Source organism: Limulus polyphemus, unplaced genomic scaffold, assembly GCF_000517525.1.
Source record: "Limulus polyphemus unplaced genomic scaffold, Limulus_polyphemus-2.1.2 Scaffold4594, whole genome shotgun sequence".
Lineage (NCBI taxonomy): Eukaryota > Metazoa > Arthropoda > Merostomata > Xiphosura > Limulidae > Limulus > Limulus polyphemus.
In genome coordinates, this window is record NW_013670204.1 from 9827 (window position 1) to 28396 (window position 18570).

At 37.6% G+C, this 18570-nt stretch overlaps 1 protein-coding gene across 1 annotated transcript in view; it reads right to left on the reverse strand.

Moving 5' to 3' along the window:
- Window positions 1-8793: 8793 nt before the first annotated feature.
- LOC106471391 (solute carrier family 22 member 1-like) overlaps window positions 8794-18570 on the reverse strand; it is a 36404-nt gene continuing 26627 nt past the window's right edge. The window contains exons 4-5 of the mRNA XM_013931989.2: window positions 9314-9482; window positions 8794-9168 (exon numbers count right to left, since the gene is read on the reverse strand). Coding sequence (XP_013787443.1) covers window positions 9081-9168; window positions 9314-9482 — 257 coding nt within the window. The 3' untranslated portion in view covers window positions 8794-9080. The remainder of the gene's footprint in view (window positions 9169-9313; window positions 9483-18570) is intronic.

The window sequence follows — 18570 nt, forward strand, 5'->3', positions numbered from 1 at the left end:
GGATTATGATGAAGATGAAAATACTATCTTCTTTGTGTAATTGATTAATGTGTTTTAACTAGTGAGTGATACCATGTAATGTTTCTATAGTGTATAGTTTACACATATACATTGTTACATATCTGTGCCAATATTACACTTCAAAAGCACTCTAGTAATATTTACAGCCTGCATTTGGCTACTGCATGTAGCATACTGTAGCTATGCTCGATAGTGACAACAGTGTCTTCTGGGGTCACCAAACTAAACTCACTTATATTTTAATCTTTAGGAAATAAATAATTTCTGGCAAAATTAAGACAAGTCAGGACTTTTGCACTAAAATTATTCATCATGAATAAAATACGTGCTGTTACTAAGTGTGTACTCCAAAACATACTCAGAGAAAACTGAATTCCCTTATTGATTGTAGGTCTGACTTTTTCTCACAAAATGCAGTACAGCATTCTTACAAGTCAAATCAGTTGTCAGAGTGACTTTCTCTAAACATCAGACAAAGTTTCATATCAGAAAATTCACTCAGTGGCTCAGAAAGCAAGGGGTTTTCACTGTTCTTTTAATCACTGACTTTTCAGTCACATGGTTGTTCTAACTGCCAATAACTGAGTATTAATTCTATAAATTAGTGCATACATCACAACCCAACACCACTCAATAGCTTAGACAGTAAGGAACACCACTTCTTTCCAGTGTTTGTAAAGCAATGAATGCTTTCCATTTAATCGTCGTATACTCAATCTAATGATAATTCTAGCTTTCGATAATTACGTAGTAACCATAATATATAGTGCTTACACAACATTTCGTGTAACCACTCAGTTAAGAAAGCAAGGGTCACCACATGCGTCAGTAGTCTTCCAATTATTTTGCCATTCCAGCTTTTAATCAAGTGCAAATCATACAATGTAGTGCAAACATTACTGTGTGCATCAGTTTATAGCTTGGAAAGCAAGGAATGCCGCTTCCTTTCAATCATCAGGTGCTGAACCTCATGACAGTCCTAGCTTTGACGATAAATCCCACACATGTCCATTGGGGGGGGGGGCAGATATTGGCATTCCATTTAATGTTTAGAGCTATTAGTTACTTCCATTTCCAGTGATTATTCATCTGGTTCATCTCACATCACCAAATAAGTCTTTCCAGCTTCCTTTCCCTGCAGTAGGTATTCATTCTTCTCTCCTCATTACTTTTCTCTTCATTGCATCAAGGCTCATCTGTGATATATGGATGCAACTTATTGGCGTGTTCCATGGGTTTTTGTATGCCTCATGTCCATTGGGGTTCATCAGTTACAGGCATATCTAAGTTGTTTTCATACAGCTGGCACGTACCACAACCACATTGGAACATCCATTTTTCCATCAATCATAGCACTTCTTCTGTTGACATGCTGCCTTCTTGAGTTATTTTCAAGTGAATTCACATACATTGACCATTATCAACCTCCGCCAATCTACATACTTGAGGAAATTGGTGAATTTCTCAATATGGTGAACCATACATCACATCCACATGGAGTAATAGAGTTATGCATCCTGTTCAAATATGAATGAGCACGTTCAGTAAATAGCCTGTAAATTCCTGTTCCATTATTCTATATGACATCATAACATATGGCAAGTGTTCATTCCAGTTGTTTCTTTCAAGGCAAACTTCCTAAGCATCTGCTTGGAAGTCTGTATTACCTATTATTTTAGATCATCAGACTGGAAGTGTTAAGGTGAAATACAAGTTTTTGCCACACGTACGACTTTACACAACCCAGTGAACAGTTGGCTTTTGAAAATAGTTTTCTGATCCATGTGGATTTCTTACAGTGCTCTGAATCATGCCATCCATATCTCAACTAACATCTGTGCTAACATATCAACCAATGGCTAAGCTTTGGCCCACTTCATGAAGTATGTCAATCTCTGAGAGTGGACCAGTGATATCCAAAATTGTCCTCTGCAGAGGAGAGCAAGCAGTTATCTGCCAATAGAACTATTGGCTGTTAGCACAAAACCAGGTTATATTTTGATACCCTCCAGTCTATATGTTGTGGAAAATCAAAATTATTTATTGCCACAGAGCACTAGCAGCAGTATCAGATCACTCGTTTAGTGGTTTGATATCAACAGTGCAGCACATATTTCTGCACTTGTAACTATTCATACAGGTACCAAAGGTTATGTACGTCTGTTCTACACTCCTCTATAATGCTGGCTGGGCTTGAGTTTGCTGAACAGCAAGGAGCACCCACATTAGGTCAGGGTCCTTTACTTGCTTTTCCCAGAGCTCCTGAAGCATTAACTTTGGCATACATCTGCCAGTAGAGTTTCTTAACTCATGCTTTGCACTTGTTATGGTTGTAATGGTCATGGTTTCAACTCCCACATAGTGTTCAGGATTAGGAAATTCTACAAATATACAAGATTTCAGAATGTGGTGAAATAGTCTATCTGCACTTCCATGTTTTGGGCCTAGTCAATGAACTATAAATAGTCATGTTCATGCAATGTCATTATCATCCCTTCCAAAATTTTAAACTAACTAATTACTTCTACAAAGCATGGTCCATCTAGATGGTAATCCTTCTACCATACAAGCAGTGGAAACAGTGTTTTACAAAGCCAACCACTTTAAGTAACTGTTTTTCACTCTATTGTATCTTCATTCAGGAGCTATGAGCATCTATTTAAAATACATGCTTACATGTTTTACTCAATTCTACAACTGTGATAACACTGCTATGACTCCATTGTCACTGGTATTGCTGTCCAATAAAAACTCACAATCTTGGTGTAAGTAGGCCTGCACTGGTGTACCCACCAAAGTAAACTTTAGGGATTAGAATGCATGATCACATTCCTTACTCCATTTAAGGTGCACTTCCTCTTTAATGAGAGTAGACAATGGTAGTGTTATCTTCTAGAAGTTGGCCACAAATTGCCAAATAATGTGATACAAAACTACGGAACCTGCAATATTCTCACATCATGATGAGTCAAGGCCAATTTTTAACTGCAACGATTTTAATCGAATCCATTAAGACTCGATCTATCTCTATAGTGTGACAAAAACTTCCACTTCCGTTCATACGATTGAACATTTTCCTGGTTTCAGTCTTAAGCCTGCATTTTGTAGGCACTAGAATACCACATCTTCAGGTTTTAAGGTGCAGACTCAGAAGTGTGACCAAACACCAACACATTGTCACTGTAAACAAGGTATATCTCCTATTTCAGTACCTTGAATATACTATCCATCAGTTACTTGAAAGTAGGTGGTCCATTAAACAAACTGAATAATACATGATGTGGAATTCATATAAACAATCTCTCAAGCTAAAAGCAGTCTTAAATTTCTCTGCATTCACTATCCAGCTCGATTTTTCAGTATCTCAATGCTAGATTAAGAGGTTTGAATCAATGGATACTTCCTAACAAATCCAAACATTATCTGTTCATGATAAAGGGAAGCCAATACCACGTCTGCCCATCTCAAATCAACACAGAACTTTGACTTACTTTCCTCCTTCCTGATAATCACTACTGGGGATAACAAGCACGATAACAACATTGTTTGATTTCATCCTATAGCATCTGCTGTATTTCATTTCTCACAACCTTTCTAGTGCTCTGAGGAAGCCAGCATGTTGGTTACTCTATTGGACGTAAATCTCCGTGTCTATATGTTGCTGAATCACCACTGTCTGATGTAGTAAGCTATCGGGTCCTACTAATACACTGGCATATTTATCCAACAAATTACTGAGCGACTTTCTTTCTGTTCGGTGTACAGTGTTATCATAATTGTCAAACAACAACCCCAGATGTATCAGTAACCTTTCATTTGCCATTTTGGCCATGGTATGATAGACACAACTATAGTGTTAACACTAGCATCTTCGTTTTCGTTTCACTAACGTCTTCGTTTACTGCGCCTACAACCATTACAGCATTTATCTGGATAGCTATTCATCCTTAGTTATAAAGCAACAATGAAATGTTATTCCTTGTTAGATGGATTACTGCCAAAGCTATAATGTTGTCTGCTTTCTGGACAGGATCTCTTCATATAATGAATGACTTCTAAACTGCCTTACATGGTACTGACACATTAGACTTCATCTGGATTAAACCACAAAACACACCTTGTATTCACTAGTCATAATGATGGTCTCACTCAAAGGGCTTGAAAGATTACAAGGTCCACCAGCATCCTTACAACTTCTTTGTGTACCAAGAACTCAATTGCTCTCCCTTTTACCTCTTAAAAGTACACATCAAATTTCACACACCCATGGTAGAGCTGAGCTGATCACTTACCTCTTTTGTGCAAGTTATCTGCTGTGTTGTCCCAAACCAGTCTTGTGATTCATCAGTTTCCTAGAGCATTTGTCACAGCATCCACTGCTTACTGCTTGTCATCCTGGATCCACTGATCCAATGGATTGTACTGATAACCCTGTCTACTTTGTGACTCAGGAAGGTGCTGACATTGTAGATTGGCTAGAACCATAGCTCTGTCATCTTTGCTGTATGGCAAAGTACAGACAGTTCTTCTGCTAATGTTTTACTAGTTTACAAGCAAATGCAGATGCTTTACTCTTCCTGTTCTGGATGATGTCCAGGCAGAAGCATTCGTTTTGGCTACAGTGTGTATCCAATAGGCAGATCTTGTAGTGGCTTATGTTCCATGATATGTACCCTATGGGTGGACTTGTACAGCCATGCCCAATCATTGGAGACTCATGTGGTTGTATTGCTTTACCAACCTTTGAAGGCAGTTGGTTATTAATCCTTTGGTTGGGTGTAGGTGATGTAATTACCATTACAGTTGCTGCTGCAGGTTTCTTTCTCTTCAATGGCCACATTGAAGTGTACTTCAAATCTTGTCATGACAAACAACTTCTATGAGAGTGATGATGTCCCTCACTCCCAGATGTATTAGATCATTGGGAAGTTCTTCAATGAACTTATTGACCAGGATATCTATTTGATTTGCAGAAGACATTGTTGGTTATGCCTTCCAATAAAATTAACACAGATAATCTACATAGACAGCCAGTCGTTTGGTGCCAATTCTTTTCTAAGCCTTGAATTCAGCTCGATACATTTCTCAGTTTTCGACTAGACAAATTGTCAATGCACCTTACATATAATCATTTCCAAGTCGCCTTGGTGCTTTTCATCTAAGTGTTCAACAGCATTGGAAGCCACATATCTTAGCTCAGGACCATACACTGAACAGCCTGCTCCTTGTACATCCACTCCAAGCACTTACCTGCCTGAAGTGCTTTATGAAAAGATCTAGGTCTTATTTCATCAGCTCTGTTACGTTGGGGCATTATCTGTTTGGCCTCGCTGACAGGGACCTGTGCAGCTGTCCAAATGCACTCTCTCACAGGATCCTTAACCATGCAATTTAAAGATGCTATCAATGCCATAAACCCTGGATGAAAGCTGCTGACAGCTGACAGACCAGATGAGCAGTTGGTCCCTGGTCCAGGGCTAAAGGGCAACAAGCTACTTACAGCCCTACATGACTCCACATATCACGAGCTGCCATTGAGGTCATGAGGAACCTTTCAAGAGTGACAGGTTCCTCACTCCACGATTCACAATTTTCACCCCTGGAGGTATGTTATCTTACCTGCCAGAAACATTACTGTGACTGGTGCAGACCATTCCCCAGCCCCATTGTACAGCCTTCTTCCATTGGTCAACAGTGGTCTGGACCAGAGCTGATGCCTTGGTGTTCTGACTAATGATAGCATAAGAGTCCAATAGAGACCTCTCCATGCAGTCTTGAACTTGCCTGGTGTCGTTTCACTTCGATGACTTTACATTATCTGTACTTTCCTTCGGAAAAGATTGATCATCTGAGGCACTGTCTACTTGAGTAGTCTGGGTGCTCCAAAATCTCTCTGTATCAGTAGTTGCAAGCTGACCGATCTCCTAGACATTTACAACGTGGGTGACCATCATATATCCGGGAGAGGACTTCTCCTAGATTCGAAATCTCTCCCCACTAAACTTTCTCTCTTAGTCCTGAATACTTTTCAGTCGAGAAAATGCCAGTCCAATCATAAGAAGCGTTACTTCGAGCTCCATAAACTCAAGATATTAAACAATGACAAGTACACACTTTATCAGTTCAGAAAACCACAATACATTCTGATATCAAGGTGCCAAAATTTTTTCTTCCTATCTACTAATAACAGCAGATTCATTCAGCAAATAAATAGAATAATATGTGTTTGATAGTTTTCCTTGTGTGTGTAAAATAATGAGACTGGACAAGTTTAAAAAAAAACAAAAACGAATCCAATTCTTATTATAGAAGAAACAAAAAGAAACTGCAAAATATATACTTGTGCACCCACAAAGACAGTTGTTTCTACTAGATTGTGATTAGCTTCACAGCTTCCTTTCCCTAATGATAGATTCTGTTGAACTAAACACACTTGTCGATCTACATCTAGAATCTGAACTAAGAAAGTACGCCTCATTCAACAGATAAACTCAGTTTCTTTGTCCATTCGTGATTTTTGTTCTCACACAACCGATAGGCTGTAACATAAAGACAGTGTCGAGTTGACCAGCAAAGTATATCACAGTCGATAATCCTTTTAACACAGATGCTAAATGTTATTACAGCATACCTTTCAGCAGAGTAGACATGATATACTATAGAAAACAAAGTAACTACAAGGAAATCTCAACGATTTTCTGGGCCGCGTGGTTGTGTCAAAAGTATATAGAAACTAAACAAAAGAAAATTAAAATTTGGAATATATTTTTTGATACAACCACCTACAGACATATAAGGTAGTGTGTGGGTCGAATCTCAAGCTTGAGGGCATTATACGAGACTTTTGAAGTTTTGTGACGTTCAGCACCTTAAACCTCGAAATTGTTTCCTCGTTTATTCTACACCCTATCCAATAAGCAACGAGACAAAATAAAATTAGGTTAATGATGACATAAAACGTGATGATGATGGTGTGTTTCATCTTAGATTTTACTTTTAATATCTTATTACACCCACAATAACTTGTGCAAGAACTGTGAGAAATGAACAGACAACTGTTGAAACCAGTGATAAAAAATATGATACTGTGAGCTGTTTATAGAGTAAATGATTTATTTAAATCTAAAGGCGTGATTTCCAAATTAAATGTTTTTGTGACGTATACGTTTGCGTACTTTGATGGTGAGAGTTTATATATTTTAAGTTTGTAGCTGACCTTGAACCAACAGCAGTCTATCTACCCTCGTCAAGTAGTGACCAATGTGGAGCATTATCAGAGCTTGATCCGCATAGAGAGGTATTAGGGAGGGGAAGGTATTAAGGTTATCAAGAGGTAATTAAATATTATTTGAATATAGAAAAAATATAAATAATTTGTTTTGAATTTCGCGCAAAGCTACACGAGGGCTATCTGCGCTAGCCGTCCCTAATTTAGCAGTGTAAGACTAGAGGGAAGGCAGCTAGTCATCACCACCCACCGCCAACTCTTGGGCTACTCTTTTACCAACGAATAGTGGGATTGACCGTCACATTATAACGCCCCCACGGCTGAAAGGGCGAGCATGTTTGGTGGGACGGGGATTCGAACCCGCGACCATCAGATTGCGAGTCGAGTACCCTAACCACCTGGCCATGCCGAATTTGAATAATAGAAACAAACATCCTTCAAGAAGGTTTTCGATGAAAGATATTCATTCCATTATTCCGGAAGGTCAGCGTAAACATGAGGGTTCATAACAATAAAAGTTAATAATAAAAATATATCAATTCTAAATCACAATAAAAGATTTTGTGGGGTTAAACTTGTGTTTCTAATATTCTCAAAGAATTAAAAACGTAATTACAGAACGATTGTAAATATTTCCATTCTTGTTGTTGTAGTCACTAAATGTACTTTATACAATTTATAATATTATTTCTGTAAAATTATTAAGTTTATTTGTTGTTTTATTGTATTAGGATTTGTTTTGTGTCGTTATCATTGAAACATATCTACATGTCAAAAGTTATACCAACAACTAAATTGGAACTAATACCTAAGCTTTTGAGCAATATAGATCTTTAAACTCAAATGAAATCTTTTTCATGAAAAGTGCGCCATAAATAAAAAGCAGAGTTCACGTAGCAAGATACACGATTTCTTTCCAAGGACATACTTCCATGTCTAGACCTCCATGAATAAATTGCTGCGCTCCGATGTATGCAGTTATTCTAACAGAATTGAAGAATTATACAACGCACAAATAACCAGCAAAACTTATTGTATTGTCTGTCTATATATTTATAAAGGAGAATTATCCGTCTGGTGTCACAAGCTGTTTTGAGGAACTGGCTCAACTAATTTAGATGAAATTTATTAGTGGAACGAAGGCCGATCCCCAAAAATCGGTATTAATGTTTTACTTGTAAAGCTGTACATCGTGAAGGACTGGTGCCTTTGGATCGAACAGACGGGTCGGTACCACAATTCATAAATAGTAAAAGGGGCGGCACACTGCCCCAGTTTATGTTAGTAATATTTAAGTTTGGCTTTGCTAGTTAAAATATATGTTAGGACTAACAGGTGACAATTATGTTTAATAACAGTAAGTTATGAAGCATGAAGTGAAATATAATTTCGCTTATTTATTTATAACTGCCGATCTGTTTTAATTATACTGCGGAGTTACTCATGACTGAAAACACTTTATTAGATATAGAATATTCTACATAAAGTTCAAAATCGATTAAAACAGTTTTATAAATATTTTACTGAACACAGGTGGTCTTGTTTACTTTTTCTCGTTCGTGTTACTTACAGTGCAGTAACTGAGATATACAATTTGTGTAATATGCCACCGAAGTAAACTCTGACAATTCCATGATTTATTGAATTGTCAAATATTTATTTTTATTTTTACTTTACTTGCGTATTTATAAATGTTATTTTTTGTGATAAAACTATCGAGTAAACATTTACAATAAAAGTATCTTAGTCAAGAAATTAAAACACTGCCATAACATAGGATATGATACCAACCTTTAATGTGTCAAAAAATTCATCCTCAATATTTTTCCCGTTAACATGAGCAATTTTCTGCAGAGTTTTTTTTTGCTTTTACAGTCTTGCCGTGGGTAACCATCCACCTCAAAGATTCGGGAATAAATCTAGGTTAAGAAAAAATACAAATTCTCTCAAAATCAATTATTTATGGCCTTTACAAAGAACAAATACAAACATTTCTACGAGAGGAAAATTTTGGAAATAACATGCAAGTAAAGAATTCTAATGTTTAAAGAATGAAAAACTTACTTTACTATAAGGGGAATAACGATTAAAGGAGCGCAAGTAGCTACATTGAAGGCTTCCCAACTGCGAAGTCCATAAGCCACCCATGGTAATATACAACCAACAAGAGGATAGGCGTACAAATAACCCGTTGAAACTGTCAGGCGCTGCTTTGTACCAACATACTCCAACACTGTGAAAACGTACATTTAATTAATAAACAATAATATCAATTCATTCATACGATTTTACAAAGTTTTGGATGATATAATAAACGGGTATAGATAGATCAATCAGATTAAGAGTTGGTTAATTATTATAATTTTTTTCAATTTAAGTAATTTATTAAAAAGTAAAACGCAACGAAGGTGGAACACAGAAAGAAAATAAAAACGGTAAACATAAAAATCACAGAAATAACCTGCGATTTGATCAAGCGCACTGTTCCTTAGCTTCCAGGTATTCGTTCACGGTGTAAATCGAATGTTATAATGTAAAAAACTGTTTCATAATTATGTATTATATCAAGTGTAATTGTATCATTCCTATTTAAATTCATTGTCTCAAAATAAACCAATCAACAACCATTGCTAGTACGTTTTAGTTGTATTTATTTTTAATTCTCACATATCTACAACAACCGATGAATACAACCATATTATCTTTATGTTGTAAGGTAACATATTGCAAAACACTGCATGAATCAGGGGCAATAAGAACCTATAAATCAAAATTCAAAATCAAATTATAACCAACTGAAATGAAGTGAAATGTAAGAGTCTACACAGTTGGAATATTACTTTGTAATAAAATATAAATAAATATTTCATAAATATGAATTATCATAAATGATATCCACATTCGAACTAAATTCTCAAATATAGCATATCATGACAAATATACACTACCCTCCCAAAAATCATGAGGCACGGGTAGTTATGAATAAAACATGTCTTTGTCCAAGAAATTAATAGCGTGTTGGCCCGCCTTTGGCCTTAATGACTGCATCAATGCGTCGTAGAAGACTGTCTACGAATTTCTGGTAGAAAGCTGGTGGTATTGTGCTCCACTCTTCCTTTAAAGCATTAGTAAGCTCCATTACTGAAGAAGGCCATCTGGGCCTTGCCCAAAGATGTTCTATCGGGTTGAGGTCGGGATTCTGTGCTGGCCACTGCAATGTTCCGAAGTTATTCTCTTCAAACCATGCGTTCACAATCCTTGCTTTGTGACATGTTATCAAGTTGGAAGGTGTAAGGGCCGGTACCATAAAGTTGCCACAATGTAGAACACAGAATTGTTCAGAACATCAATGTTGGACTCAGCATTCATGGATCTATCCACAGCGACCAGTGGACCTAGTCCAAGAATATGATACTGCTACCTCCAAACTTCGCTGTAATATGTATTATCCAGGCATCCTCCATACCAAAACACGTCCATCATAATGGAAGAGCGTGTAGTGTGACTCGTCGCTCCACAGGACCAATTTCCATTGATCCACGGTCTAGATTTGGTGTGCCTTCCCCATGCCAATCAATGGTGTGCATATGTTTTTATCAAAGGCTTGTGGTCTGCACCTCTTCCATGAAAATGCATGGCATGCACCTCTCGACGTGCCGTGGAAACAATTACAGAATTGCCTGTTGCTGCTCGTATCTCCAAACACAGATTCTTTACGGTCTGACAGCGAGATGAGGTAACTAGGCTTCTCAAGGCGCATCGGCTCCTGTCAGTCAGTATTTTACACCTACCTGGTCGTTTTTTGTGCTCATTGTCACCTGTGGACTTGGTTCTTCTGCACGTTTCCAATAGTTAACCTAGGAATGTTTAATTGTTGTACAATAGCACATACAGACATTTTCTCCAAATGACATCTAACTGTCTTTCCCCTCTGAAACTCTGTTAACTCTTTCCGTGTACTCATCGTTCGGTGTAAAAGTTTGAAATGACTTCCGAGCGAACCGCTGATTACCTTTATAGGCTAAACTATTTGCATATTTCGTCATCACATCCATTTCCCTCAAATCAGAGATGTGTTCCATAACTTCTGGTAGAATAGTGTACTTAACATACAGTATTTAAAACAATTATTAACTTCCTTTCAAATAAAGCTACCTACTTAGATCAAAGTAAAAAAAAATAAAGACAGTTTGTAAGTATGAATGTTAGAATGAATTGTCTCATCAGTTGGATATTCTTGCTGTTAACGATATTTTCGATTGTAAGCCAAATGACAGTTAATCAAATGAGTATAAAATGAAACATTATGGAATTGTTCCCCTCTGCTATATGACAATGAAGTGGACAGTCATATGCTCTTAGTTTTGGCTTGTGGAGGTTACTCCATACGGCAGATTGAAGCTAATTTTATGTTTCAGTAGAAGCTGTACGTAAGCTCTGAACAGGTAGGTATTTGAACCTAATATTGTTGATAATAAAAGCGGTTGCACCATTAATTGATATACGTATGTTTTATTTTTTTTGTGCTTATTGAACATTTTAATCTTAACATAGAAAGTCAATCAAGGGAGCCTTTAAGCTCTTTTCCCTGTTGCTCACAGAACTAGGTCAGTTAACAAGGGCCTCAAATGTACTTTTTGGTAGTAAAGTTCGATGTAGCATAGCACACCTTGTATAGAAGGAGATAGTGATATTTTCTACTGGAAAATCAGGTGATGGGCCCAGGGATATAACATCTCTTCCTTTAAAGTGATAGTGACCACCAGTCACGTGTGTAGCACCTGCATCTTGAGAAGAATGACATTTTTTTTTTATAGTATACATTGCTATGTTTTCTGAGTCTGGAACAACTTGACTTAACTTAACAATCTCTGACAGCTAAACATCTATGTAGATAATTTGAGCTTTAACTTCAACTTTTCTATTTTATTTTAAACTTTACTGTTGAGAGCTTTTACTCAACATCATATCTCATTCCAATAAAGGCGCCACACTTACATTTGTCTTTTTCAGGTTTTATATAAAGGCTAGATTCTTTACAGTAGTTGTCTGTAACTTGTTGGCGATAAATTTCAACAATAAACAAATAGCTCATAATCCACTTGTTTTAAAATTTCATATTAAAACAAGTCTAGCGTATATACAAATGTTCGTTACATTGTTGGTTATCACAATCGTATCCAGAGTTTAAATACATTTATTTTTCGTTAAAGTCCACACAGGCTAGTTCAATTACTTTAGAACACAATTTGACAAGACAAATTATTCTTCCTGTTGTTATTACAATACAGTCTTTGATAATTTCACTTTAAAATTCGCCACTATTCATTCTTTATGACTAAACTCACAATCATTCAGTTTAGCTCTGTCTATATTTCCAACTAAATTTTCGACGCGTATTTATATCCCCAAAGAGGCTAAGAATGTTTTATACACTACGAGGTATTATGATGCAATAATATTCAATTAAAACAACGAGAAAACATTTGAAGGTTCTACTAACATGACGCAATAACATAACAATCACGAATTCATAATTATTGAACTGCACAACGTATGATCTGTAAACAGTTATGCAAACAAACCTGCGATAAATTATCACTTTTAAAAGTAACTAAATTTCAAACTCGCGCTATATAAATCATAACATTCACATTAAATTTAAATGGTAACAGTCGTATATATGTAACTGTCTTTTACTTTGATTATAGTGTGATTTGAATAAAAATGATTTTACTGTGTCAAACTTGTGTCCAGTCTCTTTCTTTGTGTCAGAATTAGTTGAAGCCAGAGTCAGATTTATGCTGTACAATAAATTTTCTAGCGAACCTGTAGCTATCCTGTGGTTCCTATCCAATTACTCTACGCAAAACCAGTAAATCTTAGAATACAAAAGTTTTTTATCCCTTCTGAATTCACTGGGACAAAAGTATCCTGTACATCATTAACATATACTGCATAACAGAATCCAGGTCTACTAGGTGTTCACAGAAGATGTTCATACGGATGTGATGTATTAACATTCCTTTTAATGTGTAAGATAGCAAATTCTATTTTCTATGATTATGGTTGTGTTTATCGTTCATTTATTATTTCCTACTACCATTTAGTTCATCTATGAATTTTTAGTTGCATTAAAATGCTAACACACCTTAAACATAATCATTTGTATTTTGAGTAAATATATATATGTATATATGTATGATAAAACTGACATTAACTTCCCTAGCGGTTGTGTACAGATACTATTAACATAGCAGAAGAGTAGGTAGATTTATAATCAAATGAGGTTGTACTCTCGTGACCTACTCTGTGAATAAATTGTGTTTCTATTGTTGAACCTTGATTGTAGTGGTATGTTGATTTTAGACCTTTACAAGGGCAGATGTACCACAGTGTCCACAATAATATATGGAGTGGCTGAGGTCTGCATTGGCCAATGTGCATAAGTTTGTGTTCCAACTAGGGAAAGTCACCAATAACTAAAAGTTCCAGCTTAGAGACTGCACTATATTATGTGAATACTACTTTATTATCAGGAGTTAGGATAGTCACCAATAATAAATATTAATTACTGAAAGGCGGTGACATTCCATGCTTTCAGAGCTATTAGATAATGTTCACCATATACAATTGATGCATTAAATTGTGTGCTTTCCACTTCGTTATCACATACTTAAAACGATTTGTTTGGTGCAGGTTTGACTGGACAAAAGAGAATTGCAGCTATTACTTTCTAAGCTATTAAGCATAGCTTCACTGTGAGACATCAATAGAATATTGGATGATAGCTGCTTGATTATTGTCGGAAACTACCTTTTAGTAGTATGTATAGTAATGCAAATATATGGTGAGTTTGTCGACCCTTGGCCTTCTTGTTATAAGTGTTTCTAACTGTCTTTGAGTTTGGCTTCCCAAGCAAAACTGTTTTGATAGGTCCGGTTCAATTCTCCTTTCCAGTCCTCTGTTTTTTAAGTCTCTTTCCTACTTGTCTTGTGCTTGACTTCCTCTCGAGCACTGTCCCTACATTTCTGTGGTGAAGGGTCTTTCTTCTGCTCTTCCTTCAAATGTTTACTACCTGGTATATTTCCTATCACCAAGTTGTATATTGGTTCCTTGATACACATAGCCTCAAGATCTCCTACATAATATCGGGTATCCACCTTTATTTTTGCTATGGGAAACTTTTCTGACCAATTAAAATACAACTGGCTATATATGGCAATATTGACCTTTTCTATTTAAGATCAAATTTTTACCCTTTTTGGCTATTATGTTTTCAACTAGCAACGTGTGTGTTTTCATTCTGTTAGTGTTACTTTAACTATGTTACTGTATTAAAATGGAAGTAGATTACACCGAAGGCTTCTTGTTTGGTGACTTCAAGTAGATTCACGAATGTTCTGCCACAATAAAGACTCCTGTGGCCGGCCTGACCTTACTTCAGCAGAGCCCATGGATGAAAATGCATTTATAGAAAACAAACCGAACATTACTGTCACAGCTTTTAGGTATATGTGGAAGGGTAGGATTCCTTAAAGTAGGTTCTGTGACTTGTTGGCGATAAATTTCAAGAATAAACGGACAGCACACAATCCACTTGCTTTAAAATAATGTATTCAAAACAACTTAAAGTATATACAAATGTTCATTACATGATTAATCACCACAGTTGTATCCAGAGCTTCAAGTAATCGTCTCTTTTCGTCAAAAGTCCACACAAGCTGGTTTAGTTACTTTAGAACCCAACTGACAAGACGAATTATTCTTCTCTACTGCGACATTACAATACAATCTGCAATTATTACACTTTAAAAGTCGCCAATGTACACTTTTTATGGCTAAAAATATACACACAATCTAAATCTATTTGACTATATCGCTCTCTAACTATGTTTTACTTTCACTAATATACTTAATTGAACTATCTTGGTCGTCTATATATATATATATATATTGCCCAAATGAAGCCTAGAACTTTCTACAAACTGATACCTTAAAATGTAACAACACTCACTTAAAACAACGAGAAAAATTCAGAAGGTTCGAGTAACATGACGCCAATTCACAACAATAGAACTACGCAGCAAATTATTCGTAAACAGTTATGTAAGCAAGCTTGCCATAACTATCACTTCTAAAAATAAATTACTTTAACGTCCACACTATATAAACTAAATAATACTCTCGTATTAAACTTAAAACGAACAGTACTGTATATCTAACAGTCAGGAAACTAACTGAAGCCACTAATGGTTTGATCCTGAAATTCCATAAAGCCCCCAAGACCATCTGGTGTCCAACCAACTACTATCAAGCCACTGAAGGTAGGTCTTTTGAACTGACAATAATGCTGACAGGAGAGAAGATGATGATGTCCTGTCTACCTGTCACCAAGTTGATGATGATAAACCCTGAATATCAGGAATAGATATCAGGAAACTGTGGTAAGATCTTCAAGTGTCCTATCAGGGATTGTTTCGTGCCAAATATAGCTGCCAAATCAGCATTGCCAAGAGCAAGCATTCAGGTGGATGGAGGCCTAGATGTTTCCAACCACTGAAACATTGGGAGTTTCCTCTGCAACTGGAGGAAGAGGTGCACTGTGTTTGGGATGGGCTGGCAAAATCTTACAAACCTCTGAGAGAATATCTGTCAGATCATCACACCAGACTACTGCACGTTAACTGCTACACTGAGGACCTGATCTCAGGGCTTCAGTAGGTAAGGTGGCCCTAGTACGAAGCAAGCCACAGGAATTCGCTGGGAAGGCACCATGGGAAGAATATAGAGCACAATTTGAGCTATTGGCAGAAATGAATGAATGGACAGAAGAGCATAAAGCAGTGTAACTGGCAACAAGCTTGAAGGGACAACCACTGGAAATACTTGGACAGTTGTTAGCAGACGACAGGCACAACTAGAGAGCACTGGTAGTCGCTCTAGAACTCGGGTATGGAACTCATAATCAGTCCGAAGTCCACATGGCTAGGTTTAGGGCTAGAGTCAGTGTTAAAGGGGAGAGCCTGCAAGAGCTGGCACAGGATTTGGAAAGTATGGCACACAAGGCCTACCCAACTGCACCACCTAATTGTCCTCAAGCTGTTGCTGAGGGATCAGTTTGTAGACACCTTGGACAGTCCACAACAGAAGATACAAGTAAAGCAAGCACACCCCTCTACTATGCAGGATGCAATGGCCAGAGCTCTTGAATTCGAATCCTACGTTAAGTCCAGCACAGAGGTACCAAGGTTGGTACAGTCATCAGGATTCAAGGACAGAAAAGGGCAGCTTTCAGAGAAGTTTGAGGGTCTTTGCTGGCACTGTAACAAACTTGAGCATAAGAGAGCTCAATGCCGGCAACTTCAACACCAGAAAGATGCCACAGCAGGAAAGGCTGCTACCCAGAAAGGTTGTTGGCACAGTGGAGAGCAAGGACATATGAGGGGCCAGTGTAAGAAGAATACTACCAATAAGTCAGCTTTGGGAAACCAGTAGTGGTGGTGCTGAGGGACACCCACCACCCCCATTGTGAAAGTCCCAACAGCTGAGTGTAAAATGCCAATCACACATAGTGTCTATATGACAGGAAAGCTGGATGGCCAAAAGTGCAATTTTGTCATAAATTCTACATCTCAGCAAACCCTTGTGAGTATCAAAATGCTGGATTACAAAGGAGTCCCAGAAGCCATACAGAAGCTCTGTGGTGTGACAGGACATTATGCAAGGTTGTGGGAACCAGTGTGGATAATTATTGAGCGCATGGGCATAAAGGACAGACACAAAGTATACTTGGCTGACATTGAAGACCAATGCATATTAGGGTTGGACTACTTACTACCGAGGAAGTGTGTAGTTAACTTTGATGAAATGACGTTTGGGAACTTTTGGCGAATTATGCAGACGTCTTTTCAAAAGGAGATCATGACATCGGCTGCACAAACCTTGTAGAGCACAGAATAAACAAGGCATTCACAATCCAATAAAGATCCCTCTGAGGAGAATAGCTCCAGCAAAGTGACAAGAGATAGAGAAGGTCATGGATGGTTCAATTAAGGAAGGGATAGTCGAGAAATCAGATAGCCCCTGGTAAGCTCCTATCGTATTAGTCCAGAAGAAGTATGGGACCCAACATTGCTGTGTGGACTTCAGGACTCTTAACAGTATAACCAAAAAGGACTCATGCCCACTGCCAAGAATTGATGATACACTTGATGCTCAAAGTGGAGCCAGGTGGTTTTCAATTCTGGACTTAAAGTCGGGTTTCCATCAAGTGAAAATGGCTGAAGAAGATAAACCTAAAACTGCATTTAGTTATGGCCAAGGTCTCTGGCAATATTGTGTGATGCCATTCGGGCTTAGCAATGCTCCAGCAACATTCGAGAGGCTGATGGAACGAGTACTGGAAGGCCTACAATGGAGGATAGCCCTAGTGTAGCTGGATGATGTCATTGTGTTTGCAGCAACATATGATGAGGAACTATCCCAGCTAGAGGAGTAACATTTGAAAGCAGCAAACCTCAAACTCCATCCCAAGAAATGCCACTTGTTCCAGAAAGAGGTGCTTTACTTGGGTCACATTGTAAGTGAGCATGGTGTGCGAACTGATCCTGACAAGGTGAAAGCAGTGCGTAATTGGCCAACACCAGACCATGTGGGAGAGTTAAGAAGTTTCTTGAGACTGTGTACCTATTATCAGAAGTTTGTGAAGGACTTTGCAACTATAGCTGCTCCACTACATGATTTGAATAAAAAGGCCAGAAGTTTGAATGGACAGTTTCGTGTCAGTGTTCTTTCAGGACGTTGAAGGAAAAATTGGCCTCCGCTCCACTTTTAAAGCTTCCAGATCCCTCACTGCTGTACATACTGGAATGTGATGCTAGTAATGTCGGAATTCGAGGAGTGTTGTCTCAGAAAGTGGGTGAAAACGAGCATGTGGTGGCCTACTTCAATAGGGTCCTGAATAGACCAGTGAGGAAATAATGTGTAACACGAAGAGAACTCCTTACTATAGTAAAGAGTCAGACATATTTCCATCCTTACCTCTATGGGGCTAAATTTACCATTAGGACAGACCACGCTGCAATACACTGGTTAAGATCATTAAAGAACTCAGAGGGACAACTGACACGTTGGATAGGAAAGATAGACCAGAATAATTATGATATTGAATACAGAGAAGGAAAATCTCATGGAAATGCCAACAGACTGAGCCGAAGACCCTGCAAAAATGACTGCGAACATTGCTGCAAAAGAGAGGTTGAACTAACCAGATGCCATCAAGCTGAAGTCAAAGAGACTCAAAAAGTTGATGATGGTGA